The sequence below is a fragment of the Plectropomus leopardus genome, chromosome 17 (assembly GCF_026936395.1).
Source record: "Plectropomus leopardus strain MGB_pleo_1.0 chromosome 17, ASM2693639v1, whole genome shotgun sequence".
Taxonomy (NCBI): Eukaryota; Metazoa; Chordata; class Actinopteri; order Perciformes; family Serranidae; genus Plectropomus; species Plectropomus leopardus.
This window is the reverse complement of record NC_142192.1, coordinates 18,163,693-18,185,899: the sequence shown is the minus strand read 5'-3', so window position 1 is coordinate 18,185,899 and position 22,207 is coordinate 18,163,693. Positions and strand designations below refer to the sequence as shown.

At 40.8% G+C, this 22,207-nt stretch overlaps 2 protein-coding genes across 2 annotated transcripts in view; one reads left to right on the top strand and one right to left on the bottom strand.

Moving 5' to 3' along the window:
• c19h1orf94 (chromosome 19 C1orf94 homolog) overlaps nt 1–17,314 on the bottom strand; it is a 34,922-nt gene extending 17,608 nt beyond the window's left edge. Inside the window, exons 1-5 of the mRNA XM_088090082.1 lie at nt 17,044–17,314; nt 14,775–14,995; nt 12,523–13,513; nt 10,403–10,543; nt 8,461–8,591 (exon numbers count right to left, since the gene is read on the bottom strand). Of these exons, the coding sequence (XP_087946208.1) occupies nt 8,461–8,591; nt 10,403–10,543; nt 12,523–13,513; nt 14,775–14,995; nt 17,044–17,299 (1,740 nt within the window). The 5' untranslated portion in view covers nt 17,300–17,314. The remainder of the gene's footprint in view (nt 1–8,460; nt 8,592–10,402; nt 10,544–12,522; nt 13,514–14,774; nt 14,996–17,043) is intronic.
• csmd2 (CUB and Sushi multiple domains 2) overlaps nt 1–22,207 on the top strand; it is a 530,601-nt gene that overhangs the window by 220,485 nt on the left and 287,909 nt on the right. The window contains exons 4-5 of the mRNA XM_042506230.2: nt 4,943–5,088; nt 19,915–20,283. Of these exons, the coding sequence (XP_042362164.1) occupies nt 20,109–20,283 (175 nt within the window). The 5' untranslated portion in view covers nt 4,943–5,088; nt 19,915–20,108. The remainder of the gene's footprint in view (nt 1–4,942; nt 5,089–19,914; nt 20,284–22,207) is intronic.

Below are 22,207 nucleotides of genomic sequence, written 5' to 3'. Positions count from 1 at the left end.
ACAAGAAAAAACATCACCACATTACTCAAGTATATAAATCACTCTACTGGCTTCCCATTCAACAGAATTCACTTAAAAATCCCTTAACTGGTCTTTACGGCACTACATGGTTCAGCTCCCCAGTATATTTCTCACCTGCTCACTGACTTAACCCCCATCAGACCTATCAGCCCCTCAGACAGCGGCTTTTTGGTTGTACCCAGAATAAGATCAGGAGCTGGTTAAGATGCTGCGGACCTGCCCTCTGGACCGTCTAATGAGCTGCAATCCATAGCAAGTGCATCTACATTTAAAGCTAAAACAAAAACCTTCCTGTTTTCTCATGAATAATATTGGAGTGTCATGTGTATGTGTGTGCATGTGTGCGATAAACCTTGTATGTATGTATAAACCATCTGTTTTGTCAGAACCATGAAGAACAGTGTGTGTGTGCTTAGGTATTATGGGTATGTATTCATATCATTTTCATTGTTATGCTGTTGTGTGGCATATGCTCAATGTCCTTTTTTCTTCATTTTTTTAAAAAAAATTTGAAGTACAATAGGTTTCTTTTTGATGAAATGTCCTCTATTTATTTAGCTGCTTTGGCTTGTCCTTAAGTAGATGCACGCTTCCTTGTGCACTGTGATAGGGTTGGCATGTGTAATTCCAACACGTCCTCGTAGCTCGCCACATGTTGCAGCTTTGTTAGTAGACTTTCGCATCTCCATTTTACAATTTAGGTATCCTTCTGCGTCTGTTGTTTACATGTCAACAAATCACATGGTGGGATGATGTACAACATGTGACAACAGCATGGTTGGTTAGTTTACGCGAACAAGTTATGGATGGTTAGGTTTAGGGCAAGGAGGCATGTGATAAGGTGAAAAAAAAAGCATTAGATTCAAACGGGAAGTGAACACCGGACTCCTGCATGAAAGTTGCATTTTTTGTGCACGCGACAGGTTCCGTCCAGCCATGTTCTGAAATGACGCCACCCATGCCCGTATTTGGCCGATGCCGCAGACACCATCCGGCTGGCTGCAGGCAAATAATAACACCATCGGCCAGGTTTTCATCTAATGCCAGCCGGCTGTGTTCCACGTACACGCGATAGGTGCACTGACAGAGCGGAGGTATGTGACAAAGTCCAGAATGAAAACAGGCTGGTAGTTCAGTAGAAAGAAAATAGTTCCTACATGAAACTGCTCACAGCAAGGCTTGTGGATAATTTTGAGTAACCAGGTTATGATTTCTGGAATGAAACATTGCTGTCAAGTAGTTTTTTTAAGCCTTTAGCACCAAAAGCATAAGTGTCAAGTTGTTCCATTATATACTATGATAGCAAACAACTCTACGGCTGATATCTCCAACATTTGGCAACTCACTTCAAAACAATTTAGATTAATAAATAGCACTACAAGTAATAGGAAAAATATGGATTTTTGATGTTTGGGTAGAACTGTTCCTTTAACTGCTTCTGTTTCTACTTTATATTTATATATACATATATACATATATATATATATATATATATATATATATATATATATGTGTGTATACTAAAGATCCAGTGTGGGGGTTTTACTGGCATCTAGAAGTGAGGTTGCGGACTGAGAACTATGGTGAACACGAAATCAAGAAAGGCTCTGTTAAGGGGCCATGTCCAGAAAAGCATTTTTTTTCTGAAGCCAGCATATTAACGTCACACTACAAATGCCAGCAGTGCAACGAGGCACTGAGTGTGACCGGGTCCGCTCTGAATGTAGATATAATCAATTTATTCTAAGGTCAGAAAAACACAATATTTCTATTTTCAGATTATTATAAACTAATGACAATGTAATTATGATTATTATATACCATTTACACCAAGAAAGGGGCCTCAATCCTCCACACTGGATCTTTAATAAACATATCAGAAATCTCAGGTATCTAACAGAGACTCAAGGGTTAACACAGGGGCTAGAAAAGAGAGGCAGAGGTTTCCTGATTATACACATTGATTGGAACCAATAACCAAGTCTGTGTTTCTGCACCCCGCAACCAATCAATGGATCTATCTCAGAGACTGGTAGGCTTCTCTTGTACCACTCCGTTCTCATTCAACAGTCAAAGGAGGGACAACCATCTCATTTTCTTCAAAGACTTTTAAGTTTTTTCGTTTAGACACACAGAACCATATTTTGTTGCCTAGTTACAAGATTTTTCAGCTTCTTACTTTAAAGATTGCTGCAGCCGAATGAACATCAGCAGAATCCACGCATTTGTGGTCAGATGGACACAAAAGCATCTCCTGCATGAACAGGTGGAATGTGCAAACACACACGCAACAAAATAAAGCAGAAATGTGAAACAATGTGGTGAAGAAGTAGCACTAATGTAATTCATGGATCTTCAGGGTCATCTTTGTTTCACACTTTCTCTTTCCGTCTCTTCTTACCTTTATCAGTTTGGCTCATACGGTGATATCAACACAAATTTATGCACGCACACACACTTGGAGAAGGAAAAGCACACCTGCCACAGAATAACAACAGTCCTGTGTAGCCTAGCAACAGCTCGGAGACAGGCTTATTAGCTGGAAGAAGGGAGAGGAATGCAAGAGGGAAAACTTTAGCCTGTGTCTCTGCCACTCACACGCTTACACAAGCTGAAGGACACACTGGCTCAAATGTGCAAGCCCCGTTCCCGCAAACCCCATCCTCCTTTAACGCCCCTCCGAACATGCTGTGTTCCTGACAAGCCCACATTTGCAACAGACCATCGATCAGGCTGCTAAACTACACAATTTGGCCACTCGCTTCTTGTCTCCGTCTGCCAAGAGTGGAACATTTTTAATTGTCAATTTGTTGCGTTGTTTTTTGTTGTTTTTTTGTTTTTGTTTTTTTAGTTTGGATGCTGAGGCACCCAACTGCCAGCCTAGGTATGCCAACTCCCTGACACAATAAAAGGAGCTTCACTTAATTGCTCCCTCTTAGAGGCAGTGTCTAATACCCTGGATTTGATTACTGAGACAGAGGAGGTTTAAATCAATGATAAACAATGGTTAGGGTGGCTGAGTGAAAGGCTCAGAGAATAAAACACTCAGGATTCAGAATGCAGGCATATGTTAGGCCTTGGTTCTACCTTCGAGGCCTTTTTAAAGAGAAACCCAAATAGTTATGATTACCTATTCACAGCGCATTCTCATCCATACTCTTACGCTTGATAAAAAGCTCTTTAGCTTCTACTTAGATGATTTTTTTCTAGCGCTTTCTCTCTGTCCTGTAAAACTTTAATAGCAGAATATTTAGGTTATGGTCAGCACCAGAACACGAACAGATATGTGAGCCAGAGCCTCCATGAGTGTTTGAGAAGGAGAAACAAAGACAGAAAGATTTTAAAATGTGTTGGCGACTGAAATAGTTCTCATAACTTTTTCACACTCTCTATAAACATTTACTTGCATCTCTGCATCAGCTGTTTTGTGGCCAAAAATAAAACTTTTATAATGTCTCTCTCCATCACCATCACACATTTTACAATCTCTCTCTCTCTCTCTCTATCTCTCTCTTAGCCAGGCTTGCCTCCTTGCATCTCATTTCTTAACTGACACCAGGAGACCCCCATATTGCCACTTCCACCCAAGGGGAATGTGCATTGCAGCTTCAGTAATTATCCTGCTGGATTGGAAGTGCCGAGGCCAAAGGGGCAAACCTCAGAGTGCAGCAAGCCTTGCTGTCACTGTCACCAGCGCACATGGTAGAAGAAAGTGCAACCCAAATTTAAATAGGTTACAGACGGAAAGGGCAGAGCGAGGAGAGATTGAGAAAGAGGGAAAAGATGGAGATGTAAAAATATATATTCTGTTTTTACACAGAGGGAAGAAAATATTCTGCTTACAATGACACTGCAATCTCCCCACTGAATCACGACACAAAAACGAAATAAAGTTTAAAGAACAGGGAAGTGCACTGAAAGACCCATTTTTTAACCTTTCTTATATATCATTTGAGTGAGAGCAGTTTTGCAACATTGTCACAGGTAAACTTCCAAAGTGCTCCCTAAGGGGCTATGTCCACAAAGCATGAATTTTTCTCAGTGCTGGCATCTTTTTTGAATTGTTCCCAATGGGGAGAGAGCGTATGTGGCTGCATGCGGACATTGAGAGAAAAAGTGCTGCACCCAGCGTCTTTTTTTCAGAGCGCTCCAACTTTTTTGTGTGGCTACACTGAGCACTTCTACTTAAAAAATCTGAACTTTTCAGAAAGGTGCTGGTGACATCACTGTCACTTCCTTAACTAGGCTAGCTTCTAGACAGAAAAGTGCTGATGGAGCAGATCAGCTGGCAGACAGTGAATGTTGCTCTAGAATATTGTGCTTTCATCACTGCACCTTTGTAAGCTTGTTGTTAACTGTGTAGTGAACCCTTTGTTTACATAGCGTCACATAAGCTACCTAGCTAAAATTAATACCACGATACTTTGTCATAGAAAAAAAAACAAAAGGTGACCTTAAAAAATTAGTTTTGAACAATACTAATTCGCCTTGTTTCTGCAAGTTAATCCAATTACCCGAAAAAAAATATGGCATTGTACATTTCTGCAAACAATAGATATGTTACATTTGCACGTTATTATGTAGAGGATGCATTGAAACTTCACACGTTGACGCTTTGAAGATGCCATGGTTTGCATGTTAAGTCAGGTTAAGTCATAAAAACCACCAGGTTATGGTTAGGAAAAGATCACATTTTGGCATAAAAAACCCTCTTTGAGGAACTATACTTGCAAGAAAAGCAGCAATGTTTCTGTGAAAAACAGCTACTTCTCATGTCTAAAAAGTTGCTGGAATAACAGCAAACAGTCTCCAAAAAAGCTGCTGCAAGCTGCTACAAATTACCTATGTAATGTGCCTAAAAACTTGCTAGATACACAGCAACGACCCGCTAACTCACATCCGGTTTTGTTGTTTTGAACAGTGGTCTGAAGCTCACCAGGCGACGTGCCATCCACCATCCTCTCAACCTCCAGGTGACAGCTTATACAGATTGAATCACCATGCCATCATGCTCACAAGAAAAGTCAATTCTGGAGAGAAAGCTGGACACCATTTGGAATTGCAGAGGTATGTAAATTCGGCAAACTTGTTTATTTGTGTTATATTTTCAGTTGTAGCTGAAACATATAGGCCTTCAGAAAAACACAGTGGCCTGACCCATCTAATGTTTTTGTGCTTATTTTATCACCTGTGTTGCTTTGCCAACATCTTTGATAAACCAAATCTACTGACACTGAAGCTGACACTGCTAAAACAGTCTATATCAGCGTAAGTGCACACTATATTTGAATATTTGCTCCACTTTACCTTATACAATAGCCGATTGAGGCAGTGGTAGACCAGCAATTCCTCTGTTTGGTGGTACAAAGGAACTGTTTTTCTCAATGAAGTCTGGTGTTTTTGATATAACAGCTTCAAATCCCCAACGGTACGGGCTATGTTACAGCAAGCTATGTTCTAAATATAATATACAAATCTAATATTCTAAATGTAATATCCACTGAAACTGATACTATTTTTTTGTACACTCATTTAGGTGGCTTAAAACTAATCAATTAAGGCAGAGTTTGCTCAGCGTCATTTGATTTGATTGTATGTAGCTCACGTAATGCAACATTTTTCTAGATGGAAGTAATTGTAAATAAACATTTTGATTCGGTCAATGCATCTTAATTTTGGAAACATTTACATAATGCATATGAAATGCACAAATGTAATGGGTTTGTAGAAACATACAATTCCACTGTTTTCTTCTGGCACTTGGACAAGTAGGTGAGAAGGTCAAAACCACTTTTATGCTGTTACATTCATAATGTATCTAGTGCCAGTAGAAGATTAGCTTAGCTTAGCATACAGACTGCAAATGGGGAAACAATTAGCTAAGCTCTGTTCAAAGCTGAAAGTTTGTTTTTTACCTTACAAGGTAAGCCAGGTTAGCTGTTTCACCCCATTTCTAGTCAATAATGCTACGCAAAGCTAACAACCTGCTGGCCCTCCTTGCTAAGAGTTGAACAAATAGAAATGACAATGGTAGCAATCTTGTTCTCCAACTCTCAGCAAGAAAACAAATGCATGTGTTTTTCAAAATGCCAAGCTAGTCCTTTAATGATTGCCATTTCAGTATGTGCTCATTTTGTATAAAGATTAATGATCCCCATCTCCACATGTGCTGGGCTACAGACAGCTCAGGCTGAGGATGAGAGGAATCATAATGCACATTGTGATTTTGAAGATACATTGAAAAATATGAACATTATCAACATTATATATATAAATATGAACATTATACTTTTTGATTGTTTACACAGTAGTGGCTCAGTTCTCAAGCAGACCCATTTTATGTCTCCCAGCAACAAGCTTGACACACTTTTGCTGTGAGAGACTCACCGTTATTGAGTGACGCAAAAGCCAAAACCTTTATTACAGTGGAATGCATTATCACTTATTTGCATTGCTCATAAAGTGTTTAGCTGTGCTTAGTCATTATATTTACAGTAGATGGCTCCAGTGGTATACTTATTATTTGTAATTACACGTTTACACCGAGCTGCTTCAGAGTCAAGCAGGCTCTTTCAATAGACTCAAGTTTGAGATGTTTCTGTCGCATCAGAAATTAAATACCAGGAGTTTAACTGGTCTTTCAGGCTTGATTGAATACATGTCAGCAAAATGCTGTTATATCACTGTTCTGACTGCTCAGCATTATTGGCTGAGAAGGTACTCGAATCTCCCTGATAAATCTCTGAATGCATGTGTATAAGTACCACTTTGCCTCATTGAACTTATTACGCCTGTATCCTAGAGACCACAAGGGCTGCCAGCTGTGTTGTAAAGTAATCACAAGCAGCATTCTTCACTTAAGAACAAAACCAGCATTCATCAGAGCTTGTTGTTACTTTGTCACTCAACATTGCACTGGGTGGATTACAGAATAGTTTTCAAGGCTGGCTGAGAGGTGTTACATTCAGAGGAATTTCATACACACAGTTTGGCCTATAATGATAGAGGATGGCACACAGGCTCACTTCAATCAATGGGTGGGAGCTAAAATATACTGAATCTCGCGAAAATCCAACCACTAGTTTTTGAGATGAATTGGTCACAGACAGACCAATACATATGCCTATACTAATAGGCATAGCAGTCCTGCCTCCATGGATGCGATGAAGATGTGGAAAAGGACAGGAAAAGACACAAAACAACTAAAAAGACATTCAAAGGAACTACAAAGAGACATGAAACAACTACAAAGAGAAACAGAACAACCAAAAAAGACACAAATACTCATCAAAGAGACACAAAATAACTTAAAAGAGACAAAAACAATTACAAAGAGATGCAAAGGAACCACAAGGAGACACAAAACAACTAGAGAGAGAAACAAATTGACCAAAAAGGATACAAATATACCCTGAAAAAACACAGTGACTTCAAAGAGACACCTAACACCTACAAAGAGATGCAAAGGAACTACTAAGGGACACAAAACATTTACAAAAAGTAACACAAACAACAAAAAAAGACACAAATATCCTTACAAAATTACTTAAGAGATGCAAAATGACTGAGAGGAGTTGTAAAGGAACAACCAAAAAAGACACAGATATTCCCCGCAAGGACACAACGACTTTAAAGAGACAAAAAACCACTACAAAGAGATGTAAAGGAACTACAAAAAGACTATAAAGACAAACAAAACAACCAAAAATGACACACATACACTTCTAAGAGACAAAAAAATCATGAGTACACACAAAATTACCACAAAGACACACAAAACCACAGAAAGATGCTGACAACTGCAAAGAGGCACAAAAATACAACAAACAGAGGCAAAGCCAGCACAAAGTACGTAGCGCCTATATGGGACAAGGCTAGAAATGTACTCAGTGAATTTACTGTATGTACTGGCTGGAACAGCAACAACATTTTTCAATATAAAAGTGTGATAAGGCTGTGGTTCAGTTACAGTGAAATGCATGGAGAGGCAGAGCTGTGTAGCAACAATAGCTTTGTTGGACTGAGAGCTGGGTTTAAAAGATATTCGAGTGAGCCTCTGATCAGCTGTGAATGGTGTGTAATGAAGCAATAATACAGGATAAGTAGTGCTGTGTTGGTGGGGGTCACTGCGAAGTTATATCCACTTCAAAGCAAATCTCCCCCCTTGATTCCTGTTATAAGATCTGAACTCTTGAGTTCTGTTAAAAATGCACATAATCAGTAAGCTATTGAAATCCAGATAGATGTAGCCATTAAAACTGCTCAGTCCTGGGCTTTATCAAATGAAATACATGTAGAGAACACAAGAGGCAAAAATGCAATGGGACATGGGAAATTATGGTGATACAGGACACAACAGCTTAGCAATTGAAGTGTGTATTTGTTTGTTTTGTTGTGTGACTTTGTACTTGTCAGTTTGAATCAAAATAATATATTTACCTGATGGATAGGAGGTCTAACAAATTGGTTTGGGTTGCGAGGTCGAGGGCCATGACACATTGGGGCGGCTGCCCATCCCCGCTGGGAAGGAGTCCCTTTGTTGGTGATGTTTGGAGTGGCAGAATACCCAGCTGTGAAAGGACAAAAGAAGTAAAGGATTACAGAAAGACAAGGATAAAGATTTGGAAAACAATATTAGAAGTTTTTTTTGTATTTTTACAGCCCTTTTCCAGTAGTTACTTCTAGAGATGGGAACTAAGTCAGTTCCCTCGTCAAGACCCAAGTCCTAAACCCTTTTAAAGCTTGAGCAAATTGGTTTTATTTCTTTCAAAAACATTAGAAGAAAGCAATGAGCAACTGAACGAGAAATGGCCTTACATTAGCAAGAAATTGGTAAAAAGTTACAAAAAAATCACCAGAAAACAAGGACATAACGAAAAATCTAATAACAAAAAGAGAAAAGCCAGATGAACCCATTAATGTACGAAAAATAAAATAAAAAGAATTTTTTTGTTACATAATTTGTAATAAATATTATAAGAATTATAAATACAGTTTTCTGGACTTTATTGTCGTTGTCTTTATTGTCTAATTTTCAAATTATTTTTCTGGACATGTCTTGCCAAGCTGTTCATTTCCTCTCTCCCATGTTTGCAAAAGAAATTCAATCAAACCAGTTTTCTCATGTTCGATAGGTTTAAATGCTTGTGAAAGGCATATAAACGCAGCACAACAAAACTGATGTTGATCCAACTTCTAAAGGGTTAACTTTGAGTTTTGAGTCCTAAACAAGTCAAAATGCACTCTTCACCAAATGAAATGCCATTTAATAACAAAGTAATAATATACCCCAAGACACCCAATGGGATACACATGCATTTAACTGGTGCATTTAGAACAGTCTGTTTTTTAAATGCACTAACTTGCAAAGTTCTCCCAGTAGTTACATAACTGCAACTTCCAAACAGCTTCATAACATGTCTTCTAGTGCAACACAATCACACAAAAATAGCAAAAATCAGACTTAAATCCCCTTTAACAGATGAAAAAGGAGATCCCCTGACATTAAGACCATTAATATGAACATACAGAATCAGAAAAGCACATTCTCCAGACAGGCAACTAGCCAGATCATTAACTCTAGGTGATGATATACTGAGAATTGCAAATCTGATCTGTCAAATTTCAAAACACAATCTGAAATCTGACAGGCTGGCTGTGCACACGTATGTCTAAACTAATTTACAATCTCTGTATGACAAGCCAAATTAAATGAGTGACAAAGCTTGTAAGCAAAGTTTGCACATTTTTCAGTCACGAATCAGAACGTGTGTATAGGAAATGCTCAGTAAAGCCACATTTTACTGGTAACATCTTATAAAAAGCCGGAGAATTTATGGAAAATGTGATGTGATAGTATACAGTTTAACCTCTTCTAGACATTTCTGTTAGATCTCTGCTTTTTAAACTATCACTTGCCTGTGTTGTTAAAATGTCACTTAATTATTCACATCAATTTCAGACCAAAGAGTGCCAGGGATCTGTCAGTGTTGGGTGTTGAGCTTGCTAAAAGGCACAGATTAATTGATGTCACAAACAGTAACAATACCACTGGCATGACATGGAGACCACCAATCACCTCTACTGCAGTCTCATTTGCATGCGATAAATACACCCAAATATCACAATTAATTTGACAATGATGTATTGATGTTTAAAAAGGCTACACACAGTACCTTTGAAGCATAGTGCATAAAGAGCACAAGGACACTGTAGCCATCAGTTTACTTGCTGTTGCAAAATAAATGCGCTCAACCGGTGATGATCATGATGAATTCTTCATGCGGCCCACCGTGAAACATAATACTCACCACCTCCCCTGCACACACAACTCCCAACACACACACAAACATTAGACAAAGATGCCAAGGTATAAACTTACCTTTGGCTCTGGTAATGGTAACTATCTGCTGAAAGGTAAAAGGTCTGGCTTTCTCCTGAGGGGCAGCTGCTTGCTTCATGCCCGCCTTGGCAGCACTAGCCCAGGACCTGGCAGTAACGTCCACGCCATCTGTACCTGCAACTGCAATATGCACAGCAAGGAGGCAAGGATTAGCAGTATCCCCATTTCACAAGCACGTCGTCTTGTCTGGCCTGTGTCATGTTAAGTTTGATGCAGATGGTAAGCTTAATAGAAGTGTGTTATTTTCCGCTGCAAAGGAATTTTTTTTCAGCAGCACCCTTCCCCTCAGGGGATCGACAAAGTGCTATTGAATCAACAGGGCTGTGCTATCAGAAGGTAATTCTATCATATCAGCACCGACTGCAAACTGCTGGAGGAGAGCCAGCAGTATGTGTCACATATGCACATTTATTGAGCAGAGCAGAGCTGGCTTCAGGTGCAGCCGTGCACCTGTCAAGAAGCTGAGGGGAATTCAAACAGAGCTAAATATGAGTTGTATGATTTTATATGCATCCATCATCAGTGGTAGACAGTAACAAAGCACATTTACTTAAGTACTGTACTTATGTACAGTTTTTAAGTATGTGTACTATCCTTGACTTTACTACATTTCTATGAAAGCTCTTGTAATTTGTTACATTTGCTTTGAAATCAGTGGATGATTTTTTTTTACTTTTGTAAAATGTAAAATTCCATAAACTGTGATCATGCAGTCCTGCGTGTGGTTTGTCTATTGAAATTGTGTTCCCATAATGCTGCATCCCGCAACACTACCCAGACTGGGCAGCTCACCAGTAGAGACAGTTAGAGAGGAGAGGTCATCGGCAGCGTTTAGTGTTGTGTTTGGTTATGTTATGTTAGTATTGGCTACGGCAGCAGATGGAGATTCCCCATAGTTTTTGATATGAAGAATGATTCATATCATTTTAAGTGTTTGCTCTGTTTACCGCGCAAAAACTTTGTCACAGGCCTACAAGAGTTTGCCATCTATATTCAACAAGCTTTTCATTCTACGGGCTCTAAAAGCAAGCCAGTGCAGTGGGTTATTTTAGATATTATTTTAGTCATTAGATTTGGTAAAAGTATACAAAATGTTGAGACTCTTTTTACTTACTTTTTTTAAGTTAGCACCCCAGTAATTCAAGTATTATTTTGACTCAGCAATTTTTACTTGTATTGGGGTAATATTTGGCCAGGTTTATCTATACTTTGACTCAAGCAGGAAAGTTGTCCACTGCTGTTAATCGTCTTACCATGGAAATATGCCCAAGTTACACATGATTTGTATTCATAAATAGTTTGCAAAGGTCAACTGCAAAGTGTGGAGGAGGCACTGTAGCACTGTATGTAGTGTACAATCTTGCTTGTTGGCTTAATTCATATCTGTGTCCACTGTTCAATTCTGCACTAACAGCAAGTGTGGAAGGCTTGCCGTATAATTCACTTTGCCACTGCACAATTATCCCCTCATTATGAAAACATTTTCCCACTGAGTCATCTGACTGAGGGAGTACTTCTCTGAAACGTCGCTACGGACAGAACGCCTACATGGAGAGATGCAATGTTTGCATGGACATGTACATTTAGATGTGGGTTGGTGGGCAGACTTGTCAGGTATTACAATTGGCACAGAGTGTTGATAAGGTTGTTTGGATTTTATTATTGACAAAGCTTTTAATTCCAGAAGTCGGTCTCAAGTTCAGAAAAGTAACAAAGTAGTGAGGCTAAGCTGCCTGCTGTGGCAGAAAAAAAAGAGGTTTATTACATGAGTTTTACAAATTGCTGGGAGAAAAGGGTAAAACTTTGTGAGCTGGGCTTTTGCAAAAAAAAAAAAAAAATGTACTCAGCAACTTCTGAGAGCCACAGAGTCTAGGACAGGTGCTGCTGCCTCTCTCCTGCCTTTAATTAGCCGAGTATGACGGCGTCATTAATATCAATAATAGTCTCTCAGACAGGGATGTTTGTGTGTTTGTAGCTCCAGAGGGTGTTAAGGATGGCATAAAATGATATTAATGATAACCAGATTATTTGTACCGACTGAAAGAAGGAGAAGCATATGAAGAGCGCGGCTAGGAAGAGACACATGGCAGATTTATTACCTCTAGGAGGCGGCTGGTTGTTGGCCTTCAGTTCCTCACAGCTGATGGTAGGAGAAATGCTGTTGGAGCCAAATGTTTGAAGGTCCAGCACTGATTTCTGATCTCCTGCACAGATGGAGGAGACCTCGTGGGGCACATTTTCCATCCTGCTCTGATGGGAGGCCCGGCTCTCTTGGCGTTGGTTTGTCCAGTGAGTAAGCTGTCTTTTCCCTTCTAGACCTTTGGTGTTGGGATTCCCATCACCCAATGCTAAAGGTTTCTGTGGGGGCTGCAGAGCCGGGAAGTCAGCCAGGAGGTCGTAGGCCTCCTGCTGTGTTGGGGCTGCTGGTGGTGCGTTGTTTTTTGAGTATGCCCGAGGTGCTTTAGCTTTGCCTTGGACAGGAGCCTGCGCATGGGCGGTCACAGCGCTTGCCAAAGTGGCAGTGGGGATGTCATGTGGGTGGAATGAAAGGGGAATCTCCCACTGGCTATGCATCTTCCCCGAGGCTGGAGGCACTGTGGGACGTGGTAGAATGCCAGTCTTGATGGTAGCTAGTGGAGGAAAGTCCATATCTGTGCTAGGAGATGGGGAATCTGGCTCGCTGTCAGAGCTTAATTCGTCAGATGAGTTTGGAATTTCATTTTGTTCTCCGTCGCAGTCATTGTTTTCACTCTCTGAGTCACCTTCACTGCTATCAGTGGCGCGCCTTCGCACCGCAGGTAGAGTTACAGAATCGTCATTATGGCTAGAAGTAGAGTCAGAACTGTCACTTGCTACAGAAATGTTCTCCTCATCCTCACTCTCACATGTATCCCTAGGTAATTTAGAGGGAAGTGGAGGATTTTCTTTATCCTGCAGGTGTGGGGGAAGGACCTCAGTGGCAGAGCAGATGGGATTTGTCGCCAGAGGTTTAGGTGCAAAGCTCTGTTTGTCTCCTGTGCTGCCGGATTGGGGAACCCAGATCTTCTTTAGGGGATATTCCACACTCCGTTTATCTCCCACACCTTCCTGCTGACATGAAAGTGAATAAGTAACAACTGAAAATATTGCTATCACTTAAAGGTCCAGTGTTTAGGATTTAGGGGGATATATTGGCAGATATTGAATATATTATAAAAAGTATGTTTTCTTTGGAGTTAGCTCTACAAAGGAATCAGTTCCTCGCCCAGTTTACCATGTTGCACTGCTATGATTCTACAGTAGGCTTGAACAGACAAACTAAACACTTGCTCTGGAAAAGCCATTCTTGTTTTGCATTTTTACCATGGCTACCGTAGTTGCCAGCCCCCCTGTAATAAGCCGGATATCATTTGAAAAAACATTTATTTTTAATATAAAACACTTTAAATCCCCTAGTCTGTTTGTTTTGAAGAGTTTCTAAAGTTGTCAATTACCACCGCTTTTGCAGTGCTTTCAGCATCAGATTCTTACACCAAAAGCAACTTTTTGAGCGAAGGGCCCTGTAGGGTGAGCGGGAGGGGCTAGAGATGGTTGGAACAAACCCCGGACTTTCATGCAGGAGTCTGGTGTTCGCTTTCCATCTGAATGTGTCTATATATTTTTTCTACACCTTACCATGTACCCCTTTTGCCTAAACCTAACCATAACCCTTGTTCCCTAATCCTAACCATTCATGCAATCATTTGTTGGTTGCCATGTGGTTTTGCTGCCTAAAAATAACCACGTGCAGCGTAATTCCACCACATGCTTGTTTTGTCATCACGGTAGCAGCATTCTGCAACATCAATAGCAGATGCAGGAGGATACCTAGAGCGTAATATGTAAACGTGGAAGTCCACTGCAAATATATGACCTGTATGTGAACACTTGGGATGACAATGTGTTGGAACAACACTGAGGAATTCTGACGGGAAGTTCACGCTCGCCATGTCGGAGGAGTTTCAGGTGGTTGCATTTAGCAGTCCTCATTGTTAAATTCTACACATTGTCCCTGTAATAATCTGGCTTTTAATAAGATAAAGGTAATAATAATAGTTTCAAAAATGGGGCGAGGGGCGTCTGGTGGCTCAGTGGATAGAGCGGGCGCCCCATGTACAGAGGCTGTGTCCACGCCACAGAGGCCGCGGGTTAATTTCCAGCCTCTGCCCTTTGCTGCATGTTGCCCCCTCTCTCTCACTCCCTTTCACACTTGTGCTGTGCTATCAAGTGAAGGCAAAAATGCCCAAAAAAATCTAAAAAAAACAGTGTGCTAATTGCACTACAGTCAACCACCACACAAAACAAATTTATTCTCCAAAGTCATCCTGCTCACCAAATATCTTTTCCCCCTTAGCTTCTCCTCATTTCGTTTCATCTCTTCCTCCATCGCAGGGTTCAGTACCCGTGCAGCCCTAGCAACATGGGAGGGTCTGTGGCCCGGGAGATAAGAGCAAGGAAGGATGAAGTCAGTGTGGTTTTGCTGCTTGTCCTCCTCATATGGCGCATTCAGACCAAAATCATCTGTCCTTTTCTGCTGCTCCTCAGCCCTGGACCAGGAGAGAGACAGACATGTGTGGGAGTGTGGCGGGGTTAACACATCTTAATAGACCATCAAACCAATATCGCTACAAGGTTAACTTGCTCATGCAGTCTTTTCATAAAGACAGCAAAATTTCTGATAGTGGTGGCAGATAATTTCACATCTCCAGTATGGTTTTTAGGAGTTTTAGAAACAGGTGACATTTATTTTGAAATCTGATGTTGTATAAAGAAAAGGTCACTTGTGTCGTGACCATGCTCAGAGAGGTTTGATTAGAGGCACTGGAAGAGTTTTCTGCATTTTACATCCAGTTTTAAGAACTTACAATACACCTGTTGGAGAAGTGATCTTTTTTTGGTAGTGCATAATATTGTAGAAACTGGTTAATCTATAAGCCAATGAATAACATTAGCCCAGAGGTTAACCAGTTGATTCCATAATTTCATTTCAGCATTTGGCTGGACTTAGTTGAACCCAGTGTTTTGCCCTCAAAGAGAATGAATCATTGGCTCCGTGGCTCCATCCTGTAGGCTATGTGTGTTGGCGGCACCCGCTTCAAACCATGACTTTTTAATGAGGCTACTCTTTAGTCACCATCCTGTCAACTGTCGAGTCCACGATGCGGAACAGACGGTCCGGTGGGACATGGGACGCTTATGATAACGTAGACGTCATGGAAGCTCCGGGGCGGCTGGTGAGCAGATGGTGTTCATTAACATTATACAGTGGGTCTATGACCGCACAGCAGCCCACCTGATCTACACTGCGATGTTGAGCCCGAGCTTAGACATAGAACTCAACTTCTCACCTATTCTTACATCCAATTTCCATAATCAACTTAGGCAAATAATATTATGAACTATGTAGGTGTGGTTGACAGCAAAACAACTTGTAAAGGGGCAACATTTCAAAAATGTCAGAATGACCTCTACGATGGACCTAGGGCTGGGCAATATGGAGAAAATGAAATATCATAATATTTCTGATCAAATAATTCAATATTGATATTGTGATTATAATGTATGGTTTGCTTTCACAAAATATTTACACAATAAGAGTTTTGATGAATATTCCTCAGAAATGTGGATGTAATGAATATGTGGGAGAAGGCAAACAATAGAACAGCTGGAACAGTCTGGTAAATTCAGAAAATGACATCACTTTAATGTAATGCAGCCTTCAAAACCAGGAAAAGTCAACTACGATGCTATGACATCCAAAATCTAAGTAGATATCTATTCTTGTATCACAATGTCAATCAGTATATATTTCCCAAGCCTAAATGGAAAACAAGCCATATATTGTAAAGAAATAAAATAAAAGACCATGTATTTATTGTTTTTAATGTTTGTTTAATGTCTGGGAAGCTAATAATCTTTTATCATCAACATTATAGCATTACTACAACATACCAAGAATAAACACCAGCCAAGAGGATTTTTCACAAACTGGCATTTCAAAACCTCTTTCTACCAGTGACTAATACCTCATCTTTGAAACATTGGTAAATCATTTTTAAACATGAGTAAATATATTTTTTTTGTACCATGACATTTAATAAATCAATCCATAATCGTTAGTTTATTTCAGTGTTTCCGAATGATACAGACACACACTGAATACCTATGAATACAGTGAAAATAGGGGATGATATCACATATAATGGTATCGGCCCAAAGTGATTATGTTCTACTTTTTGACTTTAGAATATTAACTTCAACAGTGGCTTTTCTTGGGAGGAACCTTCGATGATACAACAGCAGAAAAAAATGATGCTGCATGAGCTTCATTTATAGACATAGCATACGAGACAGACTGTATTGTAAAGGTACATAATGATACAGTCCGTCTTTATGAAGGATGCAAGGATTTATTATTGTCTTTATACAATACAGCACTGCACAGTGAAATGAAGTTGAGTGTCTATTGATACATTGCAGCGTTTTGTGTGCTACTAGTTAAATAATAGAGGTGCCTTTGGTCCCCTGATTGAGCGTGTAAGTGTGTGTGTGTGTGGGTGTGTGTGTGTGTGTGTGTCTGTGTCCAGCGCAGCTTTACCGGTGACTGGGTTTGTTGTCTGGAGCCCTGCAGTCTTTAATCTGTTGTCTCTGTGGTGAACTTTGACCTCCGCCGAGCGCCTCCTTGGCCTCCTTTGCTCTGCTCCAGATGTTTTTGCAGACATGATCAAAGTTGTCTTTCGGCACGTGCGGATGAATCCAGGTGGAGCGCGGCAAAGGTGCGAATGCACTCACGAACCGGTTGCGAGGATCTGTAAGCATCATTTTCCCTGTGTTGTTCACACGCGTGGGCTTGTCCATGAGCTTGACAGTCTTGTGACAGCGCTCAATTGTTTGTTTTGAACCAGCTTTTTGAAAGAAAACATTATCTGGCGCGATCTGTCATAGCAACCGGTTGGAATTCGAGAATGATAATTCAGCCATAGATCAATCACTAGTGCACTAGAATAAACTAAAAACAAGGGCTCTGGATCAGTCCAGATTATCCCCGCAATTACTTCCCGTCATAGTGTTTTAGTAGTAGGCTATATTGTAATGAATGAATGGGCATCACGTGTATACATGTATATATATATGGCATACAAATGTAATTTCATTACATTTATCTAAAATCTTAATTTTGAAAATTAAGAATTTTGCATAAAAAACTTAAAGTTTATCAAATTTATATATATATATATATATATATATATATATATATATATATATATAGCTTGTAATACATTTTCCTGACTATACTAACTTTTACTTAAGAACTTAACATTTTCAGTGCACGATTTTTAGTTGCAACAGTAGCTATATAATTCACAGGTTGGTATTAGTACTTTTACTTAAGTAAAGTAACTGAATACTTCTGCATATGTCCACACAAACCTGAAACTTAGTGGACTTCCTGATTATTTAATAGTATAAATGAATCATTAACCCATATTAGGATATACAAAAGCTGAAACTATGTCCCAGAACAACCCGATCAGCAGAGACAGGAGCAGCGCACTGTTGGCAAAGTTTAATTTAATGTTGCGGGGAGACTATTTATGATCTCCATCTTGTATTAGGGGTTGAAGGCCACCGCGCATTTCATTATCTCGACTGTTTCCACGCACGGCGCATTGCGGAAAACTAATTACGCCGGTCATATGCAAAAGTGGAAATGACATTCAAATTTACTGTTGAGGGGTTCCGGCCTGTTAAGCATCAATTTCACGTTTAGTGAGCAGGAAGTGGACATCTATGTTAAACTGCCGGGCAATCCGATGATTGGTCTTAATAGATAGAGACAATGGACCCCTAAATCTTACCATAACAAATTGGAACAGGGTGCATTTAATGCGTCATATCCTATTATTATCATTATTATCATCGTCGTTATCAATATCATCACTATTGTTAGTATTATTATGACTGTTATTCTCATCAATAAAAATATAGCCTTTTTTCAAGGACGTAGTTATTGTGTCAACGATGGGGGAAAAAGGGGGGGGGGGGTACTCCGTCACTTTTGTTTCACAAACAGTTAATTTCCTTAATTCTGGTAATTTTATGAAGCAGTTTGTATCTTCTCTGCATCATTTAACCCTTTTTAACCCTTTAACATCTGGACTGACATCAGTTTTGTGCATTCAGACATCTTTCACAAACATTTAAACCTCTGAAACTTGAGAAAGTTGGTTTGGTTTGGTTTGATTTCTTTAGAAACACGGGCGAAAAGACATTGAGTACTTACAAGAAATGTCCCAAAAATTGCAAAAAAAATAAAATAAAAAAGTAAAAGGTTATACAGAAATTACCTGAAAATGAGCTGGGGGGATAGCATCATAAAAACTAGGGGAAAATTTCCAGAAGACTATGTTTGAAATCCTTATAATTATGTATTTAAAATTATGTTAAAGAAAAGAAGTGTTATTTTAAGGACGGTAAGGTAAGGTTTTTCTTTCTTTTTTCTCTGGCCTATTTCCCCAATATTTTTTTGGAACTTTTTACTAATTTCTTGCAAATTTGGGCCCCATTTCTTTTTAGTTGCTCATTGCCTTCTTCCCACGTTTTTGAAAGAAATCAAGCCAATTTGCTCAGGTTTCAGAGGGTTAATGGTGTAAATGTCCGTAATTTTGTTACAAAAAAGAAAAGAAAAAAGTCCACTGCCTTAAATATTGAGGGGGGCATGTGCCCTGCGCCCGTGTTGATGCTACAACTATGCTTTTAATCATCATAGAGCATATTTATCTAATAGAAAAGTAATAGTTCATGGCTGAAAATGTTTAGTGAATGGAGTTATTAGATATATCTCAAAATGCTTTTGAAAATGCGGGCATATGATACGACTGGAGAAGGTACCAAGGGAGAGAGAGAGAGAGATAGAGAGAGAGGAGGAGGAGAGAGAGAGAGGAGGAGAGAGAGAGAGAGAGACGCGCAGAGAAGAAGGAGCAGGTCTGCAGTCTGATTCTTGGCGTCGCACAGACCCGAGACGACGCTGTGGCCAAGCGCTGCGATACTGGGAATACATACATACCGCATATTTCTCTCTACACAGTCAGATCTTTGACTACACTCCAACATTTGGTTGAGAACTTCTATAACGAGGCGATTTTTCCTCTTGGATCCGGATAACCTCTGTGGCTCTCCATCATTTCGCCGTTCGTTCATCTGAATCTCGAATCCAATGACGAGTTTGAACGTGGATTATCGGCACCGCAAATGTTAAATGGAGATAAAATAAAGAGGACAGATAAGTGCTGCGGAGCAAAACTGAAGGAGGGATCTCCTGGGTCTTTTTTGACGTGTGTCTGGTAATATCAGTGGCATATGTGGTGCGGTCAAGGGGATTTTCGTGATTTTTTACGCGTGCAGGGTAGATCAGTGACCACTTGAATCACGTCTCCCCCTTGGTTTGCCTCCCCTCCTTTCTCCCCCTTTAGGTGTGAAATCGATCTTCTCAGACAGAGACTCTGAACCCCTCGGTCCCCGCATGACATGGTTCAGTCCAGCTGCGAGATCCGAGCCTCCTCCATGCATTGGGATTTTTCTCAGCGCCGACACCGAGTGAATCTCCCTTTTTTGACCATCTGAGAAGTATCGTGCCTGCCAGACCCGAGAAAAAAAAGCACCTGCCATGACCGCCGCTTCAATCCGGGACGGAGCAACGGGACTCGCGAGGAGACCGGAATGCGCATGCAGGAAAGGGGACGGAATACGGATTTTTGCTCTAATGAAGGCGGGAGTGCAGGCGCACCACTGGAGCCGGGTGCTGTTCTTATACATGGGGCTACTGGCCGCCTCAGTAAAGGGTAAGTCCCCATCTGTACCGCTCAAGACATGCAAAATGCAGCAGCCTTACCCCCACTCTCCACCGCCCACCCTCCACGATCCCCTCACTGAATGCAAATCAGCAACACGCACTCATCCTAAAGGCGCATTTAGGAATCAACCTTGCTGTGATGTCGCTGTTCCAGAACCCCCAAGTTATTAATAGAGGAGAGGTGGCTGGCAGGGTGGCTATTTTGGTGACAGTGGATCCTCTGGAATTGTGTCCATCCTTGACTCTGTTGATGCGTTTGAGGACTGAGGTGTTTTCTGAGGAAATGAGCGTGCGTTTAATGAGCTGTAGGGATGATTAAATAAATGTGTGACTCCTGCTTCCTACAGAGGAGGTTTTACAGAGAAGGCATGTGCTGTTGGCGTGAGGAAATCAGTTGAGATGGTCAAGCAGGCTGCTGATTGTTATGCTGTTCAGAGTCCAAAAGGGTGTGTGTGTGTCCGTGTCTGTGTGTGTGTGAGGAGAGAGAGAGAGAGAGAGAGAGGGATGTTCTTCTTTCTAACTGTTCTTTCTCAGTTCCCCAGCTCATAAGATTCTTCACTTGCTCAAGTAGACACCAATAAACATCTTGTGCACAGTTCTCTCCCTATTCTTTCTATGTGTGTGTCTGTGTGTTTGTGTGTGTAGTTACACTATGTGTCTGTGTGTGTGTGTGTGGGGGGGGGGGTGTAATTAACTGACTCTGGGTTTTCTGTCCTTGATTAATTGCAAATGGAAATCTTGCAACCGGAGCTGGGCATTCAACAGATTATCATTTCTATTCATTTACTTTCACGTCTTCGCAACATAATGTGTCTCTGAAAGAAGAGACTCAGTTACTGATCCATGTTATTTTTTCCTCATTTCGACACTCATCACGAAAAGCCTGTGGTGTTATTTAGAGCCCAAGCTTTTCGGGGGAAGAGCCGCAATGATTTTTGCCATCCCGAGCAGGTCCTTTGGCAAAGAAAGCCGACCGTTTTATCACTGTCTTGGCTCCACACCACAGAACGGGCACTATTTTTAGCAAAAGCCAAGAATACTGCCACGGCCACAATATGAATTTGACAGTGAGTCATGGCTCTGTGTTCGCCCACTCATACCTTTTGGTTTGGACAGCACATAATCCACGAGTGAGTGGAAACTGGGCACATTTTCAGCACCACCAAAGCACAGTAGGCCGTGTCGTCTCCTGCTGTTTCAGTGCGCCTCGAGCTTGATCATTACTATTTTACAGAGAAACGTCATTCCTCTCATGTCTCCCACCAAATATCTCCCACTTGTCACCCACTTTTGAGCAAACTTATGTCATCAACCACCCAGATGGTTTTTGGTGAGATGTATCGCGCACGGCTCAGCGCCAATGATACTGACAAATCTCCCTCGACTTTCATGTGGAGTAAATCTCATTGCGGCTATATTCGTAGGAGGCTTCTTGTTTTATTTGCGTCCAGGGAGCTTTTTTATTGCCCACTCTCTTGCCGTTTGAGTTTTGGAGCCAGTAAAGCGACTCTAAGTTATTGCACATATTTACAAAGAGCAAGAAAGGCTCAGACGATCTATCTTGCCCTCCCTTGTAACAACGTTTACTTTAAACTGTGCCAATAAATATGTTTGAATACCACACGCCGGCGTTGAGGTGGTCTGGCGAGTCCCTTGGTGATGCTGCAGCCACCAGCAATTGCCCCATCCTCCCATTGAGCGGCACCAGAGCCTCACGCTATACTGAGAGGCGGAGCGGAGAGGGAAGAAAGACAGGACCTGGGGTCCGTGGCATCTCACATACTTTATCAAGCCTTGGCGATTAATGCTCAAAAGTAGCCAAAAGATACAGGTGTGATGCTGCCTGTTGACCAAAAAGGCTCATTTCCAGCTTGTGTTTGAAAAGCATCACATCTCAGATGTATAATTGTGCT